This window comes from Python bivittatus, unplaced genomic scaffold (genome assembly GCF_059951505.1).
Source record: "Python bivittatus isolate LINGU-HERP-01145 unplaced genomic scaffold, Pbiv_v1 ctg000080_np1212, whole genome shotgun sequence".
Classification (NCBI taxonomy): domain Eukaryota; kingdom Metazoa; phylum Chordata; class Lepidosauria; order Squamata; family Pythonidae; genus Python; species Python bivittatus.
Window position 1 is genome coordinate 66,644,554 of NW_028277035.1, and position 20,155 is coordinate 66,664,708.

Here is a 20,155-nt window from a genome sequence, read left to right on the forward strand (position 1 = left end):
CATTCTGGCAGCAATTATGCTTTGTGTGCACAGGCCACCTGTGATCTTTGCTCAGATTTACTCATGAAACCCAGGGTGTTGCAACCAATAGATGGGGAACCCTTGGTTTAAGTATCATCATTTTCTGCAAAGGACTTCAGACTGGAGATGAGATGTGAGTTGATCAGAGATAAGTCACTTTCAGTTTTGTTACACTGACCCTAGAGTGCAGGTCTTCCCTGGAAGATTTTGCCTACTGGCAAAACTGACATGTTCACCTGAGATCCATTTTTAACTTTTTGCTTGTATTTGTGTGTGCTTTTTGCCGTAAATGACAGCAATAATTTTGGCTGCTCGGTTTGAGCTTTATAGTTTTTATAGCTTTGTTTTACGATTGTTCACCATTCTGAGAGCGTTCATGGTGACAAATAGGATAAGGTGTATGAATGAATGAATGTTGTATATGGCCTCTAATTGGCTTACACACAAAATACATCTTAGTTTAATAACTGGAATAACATAAAACTACTATTAAAACCTCCAAAAATTTCAGGAAGATCCTTTGATCTGCAAGAATTCACTTTTATAAAAATGATAAGATTAAAAGCAAGCTGAAGAAACCATTGAACAATGGGCACTGCATAAATAAAATTAGTTTTAAAATGTATTTTCTTTGTTATAGTCATCATGTTTTCTTATTTTCTTAGATTTTTTTTCCCACTTTTTTTAAGGTCGTCATTATGGTGCTGTCAGTTGTGAAGGATGCAAAGGCTTTTTTAAAAGAAGTGTGAGGAAAAATCTGACATATAGTTGCCGTAGCAACCAGGATTGTATCATCAATAAACACCATCGGAATCGTTGCCAGTTTTGTCGGCTCAAAAAATGCCTTGAGATGGGAATGAAAATGGAATGTGAGTCTACAGTCCATAAAATGGTTCTTTTCTATCAAAAGATAGATGATAGGAGTTTGGTCATTTCTGTGATTAGAAGTTGTTTCTACTATTTGATACACTGTTTTCATAGTCCCAAATCAGACTCTGTTTAACGCTAATCTTTGGCTGAGCTTTACAGTAAGTCTTCAAACATTCAGAGGATTGTGCTGTAAATGAAACAGTAAAATGTTTCAATTGGTAGCTCAGGGTTGAACTGTGAAGTCCTTGGGGATCTCTGAGCTTGGTTGTTTTCTTGCAAATGTTTTGTTACCCAGCTAGGTAACATCTTCAGTGCTAGGATGGAGTGGAGTTTGCTCTCTGCTTATATATGTAGCTTGCCCTGCCAGTGGGAGTGGGTCCCCCCCCCTTGGGTTTTCTTCTGTCAGAATCTTAGACCAAGCTAAATCCAAAAATGTGAGGGAATTCAGCCATCAACAGGCACGTAGAAATAAACAGCATCTACACACTATTCAAAAGAGACAATAAAAAGGAAACAAAAAGACCAGAACATCTCCTCGCCAGCAATCATCACCCATATAAAGCAGAGATTAACACCAAGATTAACACCAGACAAACAATCAAGCAGTAGACAATACCCTAATCAAAGAATCACCAAAGCAGGGGAGGAACCCACCGCCACCAACACTGGCAGGGCAAGCTACTATATAAGCAGAGAGCAAACTCCACTCCATCCTAGCACTGAAGATGTTACCTAGCCAGGTAACGAAACGTTTGCAAGAAAACAATCAAGCTCAGAAGGACTCCATGGTATATTGATTGGCAGAGATGTGATGATACTCAAAAACAAAAAGACTATTCTGGTATCTGGAGATCAGATAACTTGAATATGGTAGTGTATTAAAAAACAAGAGGACAAGCATAAAAGGTCAATTCTGGCAGCAGAACTGGTGAATGCATCTGCAGTACAGGGTAAAATAGGAAGTCCATAGTGATAAATAAATCACTAATGTCTTGGTTATTCAGATCAAAAGCAAAGGCAGGACATGCAGTGTCTAAGACTGCAGAATGCCATTTTCATTTATTCTTTATAAGAATATACAGTGGTACCTCGGGTCATGAACGCTTCTGTTCACGACCAATTCAGGTTACGAACAGCTCCGTTCGCAAAATTTTGCTTCCGTTCGCGAACGCCGGATTGGGTGACAGGATCCGCGGCCATTTTCCCTCCCGTGACACATGGTCGTGGCTTCCTGTAGGGAGGGGAACTCTCCCTCCAAGCAATAATCGCCTCCCCACCCGCCTTCCTGTCCCACGCCAGAAGTCGCGTCGAGCAAGGTTAGCATTCTCTCTCTTTGTACTGTACTTTGTGTCATATTTTTGTGGTTTAAAAAAAAAAATACATATGGTTCAGAACGGATTAACCGTAATTACATTGAACCTTATGGGAAAATTTGATTCAGGTCGCAACCAAAATCGGTTGGTGACCAAATTCGGAGGGGTCAGAACGGATTAACCATATTTACATTGAACCTTATGGGAAAATTTGATTCGGGTCGCGACCAGTTCAGGTCGCGACCAGAGTCACAGAATGAATTAAGTTCGTGAACCGAGGTACCACTGTATTAAATCACACATCAAAAGCAAAGTGTCTGCTGTATGTACTATGGAATAAAGAATGGTGAATGTCATTTACTTGTGTCAGTTTCAACTGACTTCACTGCAAATTGGGATTCTTTGGGGAAAAGCTAAGAGGCACCAAAATTTTGGCTGTGCCTGTATGTCATCTGAATTCAACTATATTTTATAAACGTACATCTTGTGTGTTACATCGTTCAAGCAATGATTCACTACTTAATTGATATTAATATTAAAATTGATATAATATTACAATTATCATTATTAATTCACAGCTTTTTTCCTGTATTTAAAATTTTGTATTTGTGCTTTATCTTTCTGGAACAATAAATAACATGAAAAAAGATATAAGATTATATGCAGTATTAATCTAATGTTACTTTGAAAATTCTTGTTTAATTTAACACAGCCTGTAATTCTGTATTTCTTTTTTGTTCCTTTATTTCTTTGTTCCTTTTTTTCTTGGTTGTGCTAAATATTTGTTAAAATAAAATAAAAAATATATTGTGTTGAAAAACATAGCTAAATGCCATAAATATACTATGAAAAACATCTCCAGTCAACTTTGTAATATTATATAAAGTGGCTGATAATTATTCACTTTATCCTATGTGTCAGAACCACAGGATGAAATTGAATCAGTATGGACCACACCTTTGGTTAAAATGAAACAATATGAAAGTTTATGCTTTAAGAATCTACCCTTTGTGTACAATTTTAAATCTGTGTATTCGATGTATTGTGATGTAGCTGTACAGAGTGAAAGGAAGCCTTTTGATGTGCAGCGTGAGAAACCAACCAACTGTGCTGCTTCAACAGAAAAAATATATATCAGAAAGGACTTAAGAAGTCCTCTAATAGCAACCCCAACATTTGTTGCTGATAAAGATGGGGCTAGGTAAGTAGTGAATGAGTCTTTAAAGCCCCTTTAGAATTAAATATTTAACTTGTAAAAACATTTCAATATTGTTCAAAAAATTAATAAATTAGACAGAAGCCTACTTTTAAGATAATTATTTCCTTTCGAATTGAAACACTGTTTTTATTTTATTTATTAATTTTGTCCAAAATTAAAACATAGAATGACAAATAACAATAAGGAACAAGAAACAAAATGGTATGAGAAAGATTTCATTTCCATACACCCTTCATTTATTTCAGAACTATATTCTTGTGTGTGCAGATATAGTATATTCTTGGGAATAAACCCATACACAGATAAGCCGACCCTCAAAATGTTTGTATATTTTAATTTTCATAATTGGCTTATTTGCAGGTGGTGCATTTTTTGTGGTATTTTGGTGAAAAAGTTGAAGCTCCATCTGCTTCAAATAGACTTATCCATGAGGATAAGGGAAAAAACCTTTAAAAAGCTAAGGGAAAAAACCTACTGTATATACTCATGGCTAAGCCCATCCAAACCCAATATTTTGAGTGTATTTTGGCACTTAAAATTCTCAGCTCATCTGTGAGTATATTCAGTATCTAGAGTACATATAGAGAGAGACCAGTGGTTTTGTTTTTGTTTTTTACTGTGAGAAGTATTTTAAGAATTGGATCTGAAATATATCTACCTAGTGTAAAGGCAGTTTGGTCTGAGATTTACACTGATAGCCAAAACTGATCCAAAGTGTTTAAATCAACAGTAAATAAAGAAATAGGGTTGTATGAATCTTTTCATTGATGGTTTGCATGTGTTTAAGGAATAGTAATATAAAAATTCTTCTAATTTGGGACAAAATTATCTTGTCATTATATTTTTGGTATTCTGAAGCAGAGATGGTAACAAAATTATTTAGTATTTATAAAATGCTTTTATTTATTTAAACAGTTTACATAGCTGCCCATCTCACTGCTGCAACTTTGGGTGGCTGATAATTAAAACCAAAACCAAAAGAACAATCCAAAATAATGGAAAAGAAATTACAGTAACAATTATATGCCAGAGATCCAAAGATATTATTTAATCTTGCATTCGATAGTGAGCAACTAAACAATGGACAGACCAATCAGTTGGGCTCACCTAACACTCCAGCCCAAATGCATGAGAGAACAACCAGGTCTTTGGCATCTCACAGAAGGCCAATAAGATTGGATCCATTTGAATCCTGTATTATATTATATATCTATCTGGCCCAGTCATTTCATTTGTTTCCAAATTTTTAAAAATCTCCCCATATTCTTTAAAGTCTGTTGGATTGCCCATGTTTCCCTCACTTTCAACTGATCTGTAAACTGATCACGTCCTAATTTATTTTAATAGGCTTTGATTTTGTTGACAGGACTTCAATATTTCACCTTCTTGTTCTTAATTTATATACCAATAGCCTGGAACTTATATTATTAAACTTATAATTTGTTTTAGTATATAACATGAAGGCCATGGTTTTATCTAATCCAACCAATTCTAATTCCTTTGTCTAAAACTTCCAGTTCCCTAAAAATATTTTTAAATCCCACTCTTTTAAATATATTATACCAGAAAGTATATAAAGCATGATAAAGGACAAAAAAGGCAGGGACCTAACAGAAGCAGAAGAGATTAAGAAGAGGTGGCAAGAATACACAGAAGAACTATACAAGAAAGATCTTAATGTCCCTGATGTCCACGCTGGTGTGATCACTGACCTTGAGCCAGACATCCTAGAGAGTGAAGTCAAGTGGGCCTTAGGAAGCATTGCTAACAACAAAGCTAGTGGAGATGACAGTATTCCAGCTGAGTTATTTAAAATACTAAAAGATGATGGTGTTAAAGTGCTGCACTCAATATGCCAGCAAGTTTGGAAAACGCAACAGTGCACAATTGCACTCATTTCACATGCTAGCAAGGTTATGCTCAAAATCCTACAAGCTAGGCTTCAGCAATACATGAACCGAGAACTACCGGATGTACAAGCTGGGTTTCGAAGAGGCAGAGGAACTAGAGATCAAATCGCCAACATTCGCTGGATCATGGAGAAAGCACGAGAGTTCCAGAAAAATATCTACTTCTGCTTCATTGACTATGCAAAAGCCTTTGATTGTGTGGATCACAACAAACTGTGGCAAATTCTTAAAGAGATGGGAATACCAGACCACCTTACCTGTCTCCTGAGAAATCTGTATGCGGGCCAAGAAGCAACAGTTAGAACCGGTCATGGAACAACCGATTGGTTCAAAATAGGGAAAGGTGTACGACAAGGCTGTATACTGTCACCCTGCTTATTTAACCTATATGCAGAGTACATCATGAGAAATGCCAGGCTGGAAGAATCACAAGCCGGAATTAAGATTGCAGGGAGAATCATCAACAACCTCAGATATGCGGACGATACCACCCTAATGGCAGAAAGTGAAGAAGAACTAAAGAGCCTCTTGATGAGGGTGAAAGAGGAGAGTGCAAAAGCTGGCTTGAAACTCAACATTAAAAAAACTAAGATCATGGCATCTGGACCCATCAATTCCTGGCAAATAGAAGGGGTAGAAATGGAAGCAGTAACAGACTTCATTTATTTGGGCTCCAAGATCACCGCAGACGGAGACTGCAGCCATGAAATTAAAAGACGCTTGCTCCTTGGGAGGAAAGCTATGGCAAGCCTAGATAGCATATTAAAAAGCAGAGACGTCACCTTGCCGACAAAGATCCGCATAGTCAAAGCTATGGTTTTTCCAGTAGTAATGTATGGCTGTGAGAGCTGGACCATAAAAAAGGCCGAGCGCCGAAGAATTGATGCCTTTGAACTGTGGTGCTGGAGAAGACTCTTGAGAGTCCCCTGGACTGCTAGGAGGTCAAACCAGTCAATCTTAAAGGAAATCAACCCTGATTGCTCATTGGAAGGATCGATAATGAAGCTCAAGCTCAGATATTTTGGCCACCTAATGTGAAGAGAGATCTCTTTGGAGAAGACCCTGATGCTGGGAAAGATTGAAGGCAAAAGGAGAAGAGGACGGCAGAGGATGAGATGGTTAGATAGCATCACTGAAGCAATGAGCATGAAACTGAGCAAACTCAGGGAGGCAGTGAAGGACAGGAAGGCCTGGTGCAATATGGTTCATGGGGTCACGAAGAGTCGGACACGACTTAACGACTAAACAACAACAACCAGAAAGTAATTTCAGTTTCTTCATTTAAAACTTTTTCATTTTTTGTCTAAGAATACCTTTCATTCTCCTTTTGCAACTGCTTTAATAGGTTCCTTTTTTGTAGTAATTTTATTACAGATTATAATTACAACAGTAAAAACTAATACAAACTAAAAAAAATAGAATAACAGAAAGAATAGAATGTATAGAAAAGAAAGAAAAAAGGAAAAAAAGAAAAAGAAAAGAAATAATATAGTAGAGAAAAGAAAATAAATATATAAACAAGTGACTTCCCACCTTTATCGCAACAAGTATAAACAATTTTAGTAACTTATCATCTCCTCTTAAAATACAACAAATAATCTCTTCTTCCCATATGCCATCTTTTATTTATAAACAAATCCATAAGGCATCATCATTTCAGTCCTGATGTCAGCAAAAGTCCGCTAAGAGTTACCAGAAATAACAGAATATCTATTTTAATCTTGATCAAATAAACCAACTTTATATTCCTTCTTTTTACTTTTAACAATTTTAATCTTTAGTCCCTTCAAATAATACCATAGAACTTGACTTCTTTTCATTTTTTCTTTGTCCCTTCTCACATGATTCTTCAAAACTTTAAAAAGCCTCTTTTGTAAATCCAATATAGGACAACAAATCTCTTGGTTTGTTATTTGTATATCCCTTTTAATTATTAAGGCATCAGCAGTTTCTTCTGAATGTCCAGTGTAGCATCTTTTTCAATGTCATTCTTGTAGCTTGTCATTTGTAAATCCACTTTCAACTCAGTCTCTGTCTTGTCAGGTAAAACCTGTTCCTCTTCCATAACATCTTTTGGACACAGTCTATCCATAGAGGCAGATATCATTGTTGACATTGTTAATATTACCGTATTTTTCCAACTATAAGACGATACTTTTTTCTAAAATCCTTACGCTAAAAATTGAAGGGCGTCTTATTCAAGGAAGTAAGCCAAGGAGAGAACCGCATGGTTGCAAAACTGCCCACACTTTGTCTCTACAAACAGGCTTCCTCCTATTTCTAGCCTCCAATCGTGAGTGAAATGGCTTGACTCTGCAAACAGGCTTCCTCCAATCACAAGCCTCCCATCACGAGTGAAACTGCCCATACTGTCTCTGCAAACAGATTTCCTCCAATCACGAGCCTTATGTAACTGACGTCAGCTGATGCTGAACAAACCAATTAGAGGAAGTCTGTTTGCAGAGACAGGCTATCGGCAGTTTCACTCGTGACTAAATGTAATCAGTTATGCAAAAGAGCGTGGAAATAGAGCTGCAGAGAGACAGTTTGGACCTCCTCCCACCGAGTGTATCAGGTAAATGTTAACTAATTAATAAATAAAAATGTGTTCTGCGCTGTCTTTAAAATATTGATTTCTTAATTTTGGGTTGGAAAAGTGGGGGTCGTCTTGTACATGGAGGCATCTTATTGACGGAAAAATACGGTAACTTCTGACTCCATTTTTCAAAAGTGTCCTTCAGTATTTCCAGAGTTAGGATATTTTGCTTCATTCTGTAATTGTAAATCAAGTTTATGTGTTCTTCTCCTTTAATTGTATTCTTTAGTTCTCTCTAGTGTCCAGTTTTTAAAATCTTATAATATTATGATTTTTTTTTAAAAAATTGCAACAAAAGCATTTTCCCATGGGAAGGATTCTTTATAATTAATTCCAAAATCTTATTTCAAATTTATCTGGACCCTTAGTCCATTTGTAACTTTCTAAAATCAAAGTTTTAATCACCCTTTTGCTGTTTATTCCAAAATTCTTTTTAAGTTCTTAAAAGAGTGATTACAAAAGGAAGTATGCAAACTTAATGTTGTTTCAAAGGTGCCGACCACGTTTGAGCAAGATGGCTATTCCTTCACCTCCCAGAGCTCTAAACCCACAGGAGACTGCTGTCTTGTGGTTTCCGTGTGAGGAACAGCTGTCTGGAGCACTTGTGGGTGATCTCAAGTCCTCCCCTTGTCCAGAGAGATTTCAAAGAGTCAGTCTACTCACTGGCTCTTCATTTCGCTGCAGTCATCGGCTCCACTTTTTTGCAGAGCCATCTTCAGTCCACTATTTTGTCCTTTGGAAGTCCCACCTACTTTAATAGATTCCCATAACATATCCTATCAGATCTGAGGAAATTTTTGGTAAATTATTTTGAATTATTTGTTTTATATCTTCAGGGGTTTGAAAATTTGTTAATAGGGTTTTCACATATTAGGAAATTTCCCATGGTAGATATTTTTATAATTGTTTCCCTACTCTGACATATCCAGTGGTATGTGGTCTACTACTTTAATTGGTCCTGTATTTGCATTGTTGATGAATTCTGCTGATTTTAAGATATTATAAATGTGGGGGATAAATATGTTAATTGTATGTACTGTATAGCAATAAATTTTCTTCCCATAATCCACCGATTTATATTTATTTAATATAGAACTCCTGTTAAGGTTTTTAAAATTTCTTAATTCTGAATACATCTGCTCCATTTTAGGGAAGAGATTTTCAGTTCAAATCTCCAACCAAAAGTTATATCATGTTCTCCAAAGAAGTTGATTTTTAGGGTCAATTTCAAAAAAGACGTGATTTATTGAGCATTCATTAAAAGGACACTATTTAACTGTGATCTCATTTAATATCCCATTTACAAACACATCTCCACTTTTTGTTATCTTTCAGAGTTTCTAAATACTTATACTACTACCTATAAGTAATAGAAACTCACCTGGATTTAAAAGATCGTTTAGCCAAGCCAAAATATTTAAGTAACAAGTCCATTGGTCTGGGTATATTCATTTCCTGTGACATAATTATTGCAGGCTTCATATTTTTTTATTAATTGGGATATAATCAATATTTTGCTTCATGTTTTATCTGTATTTAACATAACTACTTTAATCCATTGCAAGATTAATGATTGATGAATTAATTATTAATACTTGCATGATTCAATTTCAGTCTGTGTTTAATATGAAAATCCTGGCTAATATTTCAAAAGAAGAAATAATATAAATATGTTTTTCTCCTCTCTTACTCTCTTCCTGTTCCTTTTTTTCTTCCATAAAGAGAAATCCGACCTTACCCTCACTCTCTCCCAAGTTTAAACTGAGGTCAGATTATCTCAGTCTGGTAACTGAAAATAAAATCTCACTCTTCAAAAATAAGCAGTACCTTCTCAATCTTCAAAAAATATGTGTTAAGTAGTATTTTTTGCTTAGCATTTGTCTTTCCTGGCTCTTGATAAATACAAGCATATATATTACAAGCTTTGTCACTGGTCTGAGATGGGCAGCTATATAAATTGGATAAATAAAATAAATTTTCCTAAATAATATTTAATTTACCAAAGTGTGTATGTGTGTGTGTATGCACACATGTGTATATATATGTCACAATATGTATTAAACATTAGCCCTCCGTTCATTTATTTGTCCTGATAGGTCAGAGTTTTCTATGTGAAACCTACCTTGTGTGAATTATCTGGGAAGAGGTATACTTTCTATAATTCCACACTACCGCCTTTCTCATTAGTTTCCTTAATTTCATCCTTGTTTTAATCTTCAACTCCTGATGTCTGTCCAGTTTTAAGAGCTATGAACAGTGTAATCAACTTCTGCATTGTAGAAATTATAAATCTAGTCCCTTGAATAATTTCTACTGATGTAAAAGAAATCTATTTTTTATATTTTTATTGTGTATTAAATAGAAAGGTACAACAAATAAATGTACAAGAGAAAGTAGAAGAAAAAGGAACAAAAGCAGATTCCCACTTCTGCATTTATACTCCAAGACCATAAGTGCTTTATACATCTTATTTATTTCATTCATTTATTTATCATTGAAGTTATATGCCACTGAAATGTAATTGACTCATCGTGCTTCCTTACAAAAAAATAAATAAAACCACTACCATATCTGCAGATAAAAATAAAAAATTACAATTACAAAAGCACAAAGAATATACAAAGACCCTGAGAGATGTACTCCATTAAGTTCCATAAGAAGTATAACATATGTATATAAAATTCAGAATCCCAAACTATATCAAGAACCTCCAAATAGTAATGGCAATACAGCAGAATTTAGCCATCCATGTAGAGATTTCTAAGGGTTAGCCTTTGAGTAGGAAAAATATATTCTCCTTTGGCTTGTTGGATTGGTTGGATTTGGGGGGGGGCTTATTAAATAAATGTGTCGTCAGATAGAATGGGTCAAAGAGAAGAACAGGTGATTCAGTGGTATAGCTCAGAGCAGAATATTTGACTACAAAAGCATACTGTATTATTCTTACAGCAAATATCAGTTTTTAAATACAGTATTAATCACACAGTATTATATTGATCACACTTGATCAAACAGTATTATATTGATCAATCTTTCCATTTCATCAGTAGACAGTCGGTTCAAAAGTAGAGAATGAAAATAGATCAACAATCAAAAATTGTAAATCCATTATAGCGCAATCTTCCCAATATAAAAGAAAAATCTTAATAAGATGCTAAATAAATCCATGGTTCTCCAAATATTGATAAACCCCAAACAGTTGGTATATAGTTCAAAATCATATTAATACTTTAAAACCATATTTTTCCCCAAATCCTATTAACAAATTTACAAATCTTAAACCAAAATAGGACAAGTCCAAAGAGATAGCCATTTGTACCTAATCTTCCTTTCTTGTAACTTTGAAGTGAAAGGATTTAAATTTAGTACCTATCCTAAGATTTGTTAGGAAATACAAGTGGACTGTTTCTAAAAAAATAGGCATGTTCATTAAAAGATTTATGTCTACACAAAATCTGACATTAAATACACCTGATTATGGTACTACATATTTTTGATATGTATATTGTTTACATTAATGTGCAAGTGGAAGGGGTATTGCTAGAATTGTTTCCCCAGCCCTTCAATATAATTTCTGCAAGAGCAAATCCAGAAAGTATTTTGATCAATTTCAGAAATCACAAAAGTGTGCAACACAATGGTACTTTTCATGATGTAAAAAAGGAATGTTGTAGTGGTTTAATAATATTATGCTGTTCTTTTTCATCCTCTTCTTGAACAGATCAGCCAATCTTCTTGATTCAGGGATGCTTGTAAATATTCAGCAGCCTTTAATACGGGATGATGGTACAGTGCTACTTGCTACAGATCACAAGGTAATATTCCTTAGATATAATTGCACAATTCATGTTTTCCTGCTTTAGCAGATTGCTCCCTTATTATATATGAAGAATAAATATCTTAATAGATATTCTCTGCTTACTGAAGAGAAGTATAGTTTGATATACAGATAGTCCTCGACTTAGAACAGCAATTGGGACCGGAATTTTCATCGCTAAGCAATGCAGTCATAAAGCGTGACCACATGGCTTAGTGATGGCAATCTCTGCTTTCCCGATTGCTGTAGTTAACCGAATTCCATGGTTGTTAGGCAAGACAACTTCCTGCCAGCTTCCTGCAACATAGTGAGCGGGGAAGCTGGCAGGAAGTTGCAAGTCCCAGGCAGCTTGCAGGCACACTGGCAGGCAGGTAAGTGACTGCTGGTTGAGGGTGGAGGGGGTGCACGAAGGAGGGTCGGGGGATGCGAGCGTGCAAAGGAGGTGTGAGGCTCAGTGAGGGTGCAAGGGAAGTGCAGTGAGGCTCAGGGAGGTTGCACGGGGTTGCGAGGGAGGCTTGGGGAGGGTGCACAGGGGTATGCAAATGCCCGGTGCAGCACGAGCACAGAGGGGCTCAGAAAGGGTGAGCAGGTGGGGGAGACTTACCCCAGTGACTTGCGACCTTCCCTGCTGGCTTCCCCATTGACTTTCTGGGGAAACTGGCAGGGAAGGTCGCAAATGACAGTCACGTGATCACGGGGCACTGCTGCAGGTCATAAGTGTGAGCCGGTTGTCAAGCGCCCAGATCACAATCACATGACTGCAGAGGCGCTGGGACGGCTGGAACTCCAAGGACTGGTCATAACCACCATTCATTCAGCGCCATTGTAACTTTGAATGGTCGCTAAACAAATGGTCCTAATGTATTGTCGAAGGCTTTCACGGCCGGCATATGAAGGTTGGTGTGGGTCTTCCGGGCTGTGTGGCTGTGTTCTGGAAGTTTTGTTTCCTAACGTTTCGCCAGCATCTGTGACCGGCATCTTCAGAGAGCAGGAGCACAGACAGGAGCAGTTCTCTCTGTGACCAGGATGATGTGACCCTTTTTGTGGGTATTTATAGAGAACTGAAGGGGGGGGATTGGGTGTGTGTGGTGGGGGGTTAGGGGGAGTGTGGGGGGTGTGGGGGGGTGTGGGGTTTGGGTTAACGAGTGGCTGCTTGTTTTGGTGTCAGAATATGTGTGTATCTTCCTGGGGATTAGGCAGGGTTTTTTCTTCTATTGAGTTGTTAACGAGTGGCTGCTGGGGGTGATTAGCATGTTCATTGTGTGAACTGTTCACACGTCCTGGTGGTTGAGCTGAGTTCGTTGACCTTTTGCAGGCTGTATTTTTCAGGATTGGCAGCCAGGTTTTGTTGATTTTTAGACTCTCCTCTTTTTTATTGAAGCTGTGCTGGTGTTTGTGAATCTCAATGGCTTCCCGGTATAGCCTGGTATAGTGGCTGTTGGTGTTGTCCAGTATCTCTGTGTTTTCAAATAGGATTTTGTGTCCAGTGTGCTTGAGAGCATGTTCAGCTACTGCAGATTTTTCTGGTTGCTGTAGTCTGCAGTGTCTTTCGTGTTCTTTTATCCTGGTCTGGATGCTGCGTTTTGTGGTCCCGATGTATACTTGCCCACAGCTGCATGATATGCGGTATACTCCTGCGGCGGTAAGGGGATCCCTTTTGTCTTTTGCTGATTTTAGCACTTCTTGTATTTTTCTGGTGGGTCTGAAGATTGTTTGGAAATTGTGTTTTTCCATCAGTTTTCCCATGCGGTCTGTGACCCCTTTGATGTAGGGCAGAAATACTTTGTTAGTGGGTGGCTGTTTTTCTTCTTCAGTTGCATGTTGTTTTCTTGGTTTGATGGCTCTTTTTATTTCATTCTTGGAGTAGCCATTCGCTTGTAGGACCCAATTAAGGTGGTTAAGTTCAGAGTTTAGGAATTGGGTTTCACAGATCCGATTGGCACGATCCATGAGAGTTTTGATAATGCCTCTTTTCTGACATGGGTGGTGGTTGAAGTTTTTGTGTAGGTACCAGTCTGTGTGGGTAGGTTTTCTGTAAACTTTGTGTCCTAATTTGAGGTCTGGTTTGCGTATGACCAACGTGTCTAGAAATGGAAGTTTGCCATCCATTTCTTTTTCCATGGTGAATTGTATATTGGGGCGGATGCTGTTTAGGTGGTTCAGGAACTTCTCTAGTTCTTCTTCATCCTGACTCCAAATTGCGAAGCTGTCATCCACAAACCAGAACCAGACTGTTGGGGTAACGGGTGCGGTTTCTAAAGCCCGTTTTTCAAAATGTTCCATGTAAAAATTTGCTACGACTGGGCTCAGGGGGCTTCCCATGGCAACGCCATCCATCTGTTCGCAGAACTCATTATCCCATTGGAAGTAACTGGTTGTTAGGCAGTGCTGAAATAAAGCTGTGATGTCTTCTGGGAAGATCTGTTTGATGAGTGCCAGGGTGTCCCTCACTGGTACCTTGGTGAACAGGGAGACCACGTCAAAGCTGACCAGTTTGTCCGGGGGGTTGAGTTTCAGGGTGCTGATTTTGTTGATGAAATGTCCTGAGTCTCTGATGTGGGCTGGAGTCTGTCCAACGTGGGTCTGTAGAAGGGTGGCCAGATGTTTGGATAATTCATATGTCGGGGAGCCAATGGCGCTTACAATGGGTCTGAGTGGGATCGAGTCTTTATGGATTTTGAGGAGTCCGTATAGTCTGGGTGTAAGGGCTTCTGTTTTGCATTTGTGTTGAAGTACGTTGGGGTGAAGGGAGGAGCTCCTCGTCAGGGTGTTGGTTTGTTTCATGATTTTGCTGGTCGGATCCCGTTTTAGTTTTCTGTATGTGGTGGGGTCTAGTAGTTCTCTAACTTTGTCTTTGTATTCATGTTTTCATAATTACCGTGGCGTTGCCCTTGTCAGCCGGCAGGATGATGATGTCAGGGTCCGAATTGAGGGTTTCTATGGCATTTCTCTCTTTCTTCGTTATGTTGCTAGTGGGGGGCTTTGCTCTCCGTAGGATCCTTGCTATTTCACCCCTTATTTCCTCTGCTTCTTCTTCAGGACGGTGGCGGATGGCTGATTCCACATTGGCGATGATATCTTCCACAGCAATTCTGGGGGGTGTGATTGCGAAGTTTCCTCCCTTGGCTAGGATGGCGGTTTCTTCTGGCGCGAGCTGGCGTTCCGTCAAATTGATGACAATGAGGGAGGGATCCAGCGCCGGTTTTGGTTGACTGTTTTGGCATTTGTTAAATTTTTGCTTTTGCCTGGTTGTGTGGTCAATGATATCCTTTCCCATTTTCCTGTAGGTTAGGGTGTCAATCTTGTCCCAGTCCTGGCTTCTCATTTTCTGACTGATGGTGATGTGTGTGTCAAATAGTTCTTTGTCTGTGATGGCAAGTTTTCTGCGCGTTGTGTGTATTCTCTCACGCAAGAGGGCTTGTTTGAGTCGGTTGTAAATGCAGTTAGCTTGTGGAGATTTGAGAGTCCTTTTCTTTCTGAGAAAGGCTGGGATGGTCCCAGTGTCTCTGCATCTGAAGATGCCGGTCACAGATGCTGGCGAAACGTTAGGAAACAAAACTTCCAAAACACGGCCACATAGCCCGGAAGACCCACACCAGCCTTCAAATGGTCCTAAGTTGAGGACTACCTGTATCTTGCTCAGACTGTGTAAAGTAGTCTGTAGTAATGAAAAAGAGGCATAGCTTTATCAGCCCCCTGATATGCATTGTATTATTTGGTTGATAGTATTTATATTTCCTAAAATTTTTATTATTTTTATTTCTTTGAAGGTGTATTGGGAAATAGGCACAGATGATATTTAAATAAACTCATTTATTTAATGCAAACTGTTACTAATATCTTTTTCTTTTTTTGGAGGCTGAGACAAGCCAAGGTGCTTTGGGAACACTAGCAAATGTTGTAACATCACTTGCCAGCCTCAATGAATCACTTAATAATGGAGACACTTCAGAAATTCAGCAAGAAGACCAATCCGCAAGCGAGATTACTCGGTATATGCTTCATGTTAGAAATTTTTGTGATTGATCTCCCAGTCTATTACAAGTAATTTTTCATTAGTGAAACTACAATACTGTTGATAATAGGTAGTGCCCTATTTTTGAAAATCATTGTCTACTTCATTCTCATGTTAAACTTAAGAATCAAGCTAACTAATATTTCTTAACAGTTGAACATTGAAGAGTAGCTAAAATAAATAGTATAAAGACAAAACATTGAATGTATAACAGTGTAAAGGTTTTTATAATTCAAAAATTTTAATTTGCAGTTTGTAATTATAATTTCACTTCTTTTTAAATCACTGACAGCCAATTATGGTATCCTTGTGCAAAATTTATCTGAATTTATGATAGGCCCAGGTGTATTAATACCACAGTATTGCAATGTGGAAGAATGCAGTTCACATTTGAATCCATTCCATTTCATTCTTTTACACCCCCATTTCATTTATTCCCTTCAACCATCAGTTATCATTCTATGAAAACTGGATATTTGGTCCTCATTGCATTGTTCTGCTCTCTAACGTACTCAATGTTGTTTTTCTAAAGTCTTTTTATATGCCTGGAAATCCTGGGAATTCTAGAGCTGCAAATATCTTGGGGTTTGGGCATTGATGATGCTGTTGACTGATAGACAAGATTTTATTTCATTTCTTATTCATAAAGGTACTATAAGAAAGATGTATGATGGACTTACTCTTATTTGCAGGGCATTTGATACTTTGGCTAAAGCACTTAATACTACAGATGGTGCAACAGCACAGAATCTAGCAGATGGGATGGATCCTGCAGGTGGTGGGAATATTCATGTAATCAGTAGGGATCAGTCTACTCCAATCATTGAAGTTGAAGGACCTCTTCTTACAGATACTCATGTGACATTTAAGGTGTGTGTTTCCTTGATTTATTTTGGCAGATCTATCATTAAGTACTTCCTTTAAAAATGGGTTCTCATAACATATAAAAGCAAATCACATTACATCTTAATGTGTTGCTTGAAACAGATCAATATTTCCTTATTAAATGCAAACAAATATAACTAATTACCAAATGCTACCATTCTCTAAAACATTTTTAAATGTTCTAATAATGGATTTTAAACTTTTCTGAGTGTTAAAGTGTTATATTTAATTATTCCACAGTAACATTTTAAATTGAGATGCTTAACTATATAGAAGCACTGCAGATGTTATTTAAAATGCAAATAATTATTTTGTCAGTAATACAGTGTAAGTGTTTTTTCAACCACCATTAGAGTCAAAAACTATCAAACAGACTGAAAAAATTATTTGAATGTTTAAAAAGATGTTCATTGAGTATAAAAGGGTGTAGTTCCTTTCTGATTCCATATTATATTAATATAGAAGTGATTTTTTAAAGTATATTTAGAATAAACTTCATGTTTTTCTCTTGCAGCTAACTATGCCTAGCCCAATGCCAGAGTATCTGAATGTACATTACATTTGTGAATCTGCATCACGATTACTTTTTCTGTCCATGCATTGGGCCAGATCAATTCCTGCTTTTCAAGCTCTAGGGTAAGAATATGTGGTTTTTTTGTCTGTTTTTAAATATGGATTTAATGGAATCTGCAATATACAATGATTCTCAGAAATAAAATTATTTCATTTGCTGTATTGAATTCATGTCAAGTTTCACATTTTTGATTGTAAAAAGTATGCAGAGCTAGTTGGTGGGATTATTTGTATTGGAGTAAATAAAACTTTTGAGCAAAGTGTTATATTTGTAATTCATGTGCCATGATGAATATAGCGAGTTAGACTAAGCACATTTTGTTTGCAAATTTTCATTTGACCTTCAGCAAAATACAAAAGAAAGACATTAAACTCAAATCAGAAAGAACAAGAATAGACAAAAATTAAAAATAATTAACCACTAAATCATTTTTAAAAGCACAAATAAAATTATAAGGAAGCCAATTGTCATTATAAAATATATTCCATAAATCAAAGGTGTGCAAACTGTATAATTAAGAAGGCAATCCTACAAACTAAATCCAAAAATAGAAGTGCAGGGGCCAAATTGCCTGTTTATATGTCTTTTGATACTATAAAAACTTGAAAAAAGTAATTCAGTCTGAAAAGCTTTTAGCAGTGTTCTTAACATTCCCTTCAAACAGAGATCTTCTGTGACAATATATTTTTTTTTCTTAAACCTCTCAGAACAAATAGCATTTTTACCCCACTTAAGAAACATACATCTATCCAAATTCAAATTTTAAACTACCAGTAAACACCCTGCCTATGTTGATAACTGCATGTGTATATTGGCTTGTAGCTTAGTGATCCCAGCTTGTGTAGAATAGTTTGAATATGTTAGACTAAAACTAGGCTTTGATGATGCTTTTGGTATGCTGGCCAAAGTGTGCCAAAACTGTCATGTCTGTTATCAGGGAATGTTGTAAAGGTATATGAAAGTAAGAATTCATAGTTTGGTGATAGCGGCCTATTATACTCCACTGAATGGAAGAACCAAGGATTAGTTCTGGGAAAAAAATCTGTAACGTGGACTAATGTGATCAGGAGGGAAATTATTCTGTTAGGTGATATGAATGGATGGAAGGGATCGAGTTGACAGAGTACAAAAAAAGTGAGTGGACCATTTAGAAACCCAAGAATGAATGGGAATGGTGATTGGTGAATATCCACTTAGAAAAAGGATTGTTTGTTTTGAATACAGGTTTAAGCATGTGTCTGTTCAGTTATGATTCATTTGATTGTTTATGATGAATGACTGAGAGAATTAGTGAAAGACCCATGGGTAATGAGAGCCTCTGATGTGAGACAGAACATTTTTGGATACTGCCAAGAGTAGTCCTTGGAAAAAGTGGACATAGAAGAAAAGGAAAGACGTGAAAGAAACAAATGAATGTAGGACAACTGCAGGAAGAGAATGTGTGAGTCCTGTATGAAAAAGTATTAAAAGATAGATTAATCTCTCAATAGAAATAATGGAAGGTGGGCATAAGAGACTGTAAAGAATTATATTACTGAGTGCCATAGAAGTGAGTGAAGTTATACCAGCAGAAAGTATAGAAAATTATGCTTGATATGATAAAGTAATAGAGGTTGGTGGGTGGAGGTCAGGGAGAACATGCTGTAAGAGAATGGTTGCTGCAAAAAAAGAGGGTAAGAGAAGGATATTGTACAATGTGTACAAACAGGAAAAGATAGTTGTCAGAACTGTAATCAAAGAGAGCAAGGAACTATTAAGCTTAAAAACAAAATGCAGAGCAATTTTGATGAAATTAAATTGTTTTGCAAATGAGTGAAAAGGGCTACACAAGGAGCCTTCAGCAGAGTGAATGCAATTAAAAATAATAGTAATTAAATCGTTTGGGATGAATCTAGAATGCTGGAAAAAATATTTTATATTTTTATATATATATTTTATATATATAGGAATTATAGCATTATGTTAAAGAATGGAATTGAAACCAATGTAAATACATCTTACATTATAAGATTCAGCAATATATATGCAGATAGTCCTTGTTTAACAACCATTTGTTTAGTGACCATCCGAAGTTACAATGGCGCTGAAAAAAGTTACAACTGGTCCTTGCACTTACGACTGTTGCAGTGCCCCATGGTCATGTGATCACGATCCAGGTGCTTGGCAACCAGCTCACACTTATAATGGTTGCAGTGTCCTGGGGTCATGTGATTGCCATTTGCAACCTTCCCAGCTGGCTTTCGGCAAGCAAAATCAATGGGGAACCACATGATTCGCTTAATGACCATGTGATTCCCTTAACTGGGAATCACTTAATGTCACGTTAAGTGACTTAACGTGGTGTTTCACTTAATGACCACTGCAAAAGGTCATAAAATTGGGTGCAGTCACATGATGCTTCGCTTAACAACTGCCCCACTTAACAACAAATTTTCTGGTCCCTATTGTGGTTGCTAAGCGAAGACTACCTGTATATATATAATGTGTTTGTGAAGAATGCAACTGTGCCTGACATTCTGAAGATGCCATTATTATTCCCCTATACAAAGGGAAAGCTAGCAAGAAGGAAAGTAAAAACAATAGGGAGGATTAGTGTCAGAAATGTTCTTAGAAAGGTGTTTGGCAGAATTCTGATTAAAAAAATATGAGAGGTGACAACAAAATTTGAGAAGTGCAGTGCTGGGTAAGAGATACACAGACAAACATTTGTTCTTCAACATGTCATTCAGAAATATATAAATGTGAGAAAGATTGTTCTATGTTTATTATTTCAAAGAAAATGTATGATAAAGTGAATTGTGTGTACTTTTGTATGCAGACAATACAATGTTGCTTTCTTCTACTATTTTTCTTTTCTGGAAGGAGAAATAATAGTGTGTATATTTGTATACTTGAATGTTTTTATGTATGAAAATGATTTATATGTAGAGACACA

At 36.9% G+C, this 20,155-nt stretch overlaps 1 protein-coding gene across 4 annotated transcripts in view; it reads left to right on the forward strand.

Annotated features, from left to right (window-relative positions):
• NR2C2 (nuclear receptor subfamily 2 group C member 2) overlaps window positions 1-20,155 on the forward strand; it is a 59,432-nt gene that overhangs the window by 22,051 nt on the left and 17,226 nt on the right. For all 4 annotated transcript variants that reach the window (XR_015794915.1, XM_007429461.4, XM_007429462.4 and 1 more), the window contains 6 exons: window positions 711-890; window positions 3,258-3,405; window positions 11,651-11,744; window positions 15,605-15,738; window positions 16,454-16,631; window positions 17,161-17,282. Coding sequence is in view for 3 of the 4 variants with exons in the window: in XM_007429461.4 (XP_007429523.1) it covers window positions 711-890; window positions 3,258-3,405; window positions 11,651-11,744; window positions 15,605-15,738; window positions 16,454-16,631; window positions 17,161-17,282 (856 nt within the window). In the remaining variant the exon portion in view is untranslated. The remainder of the gene's footprint in view (window positions 1-710; window positions 891-3,257; window positions 3,406-11,650; window positions 11,745-15,604; window positions 15,739-16,453; window positions 16,632-17,160; window positions 17,283-20,155) is intronic.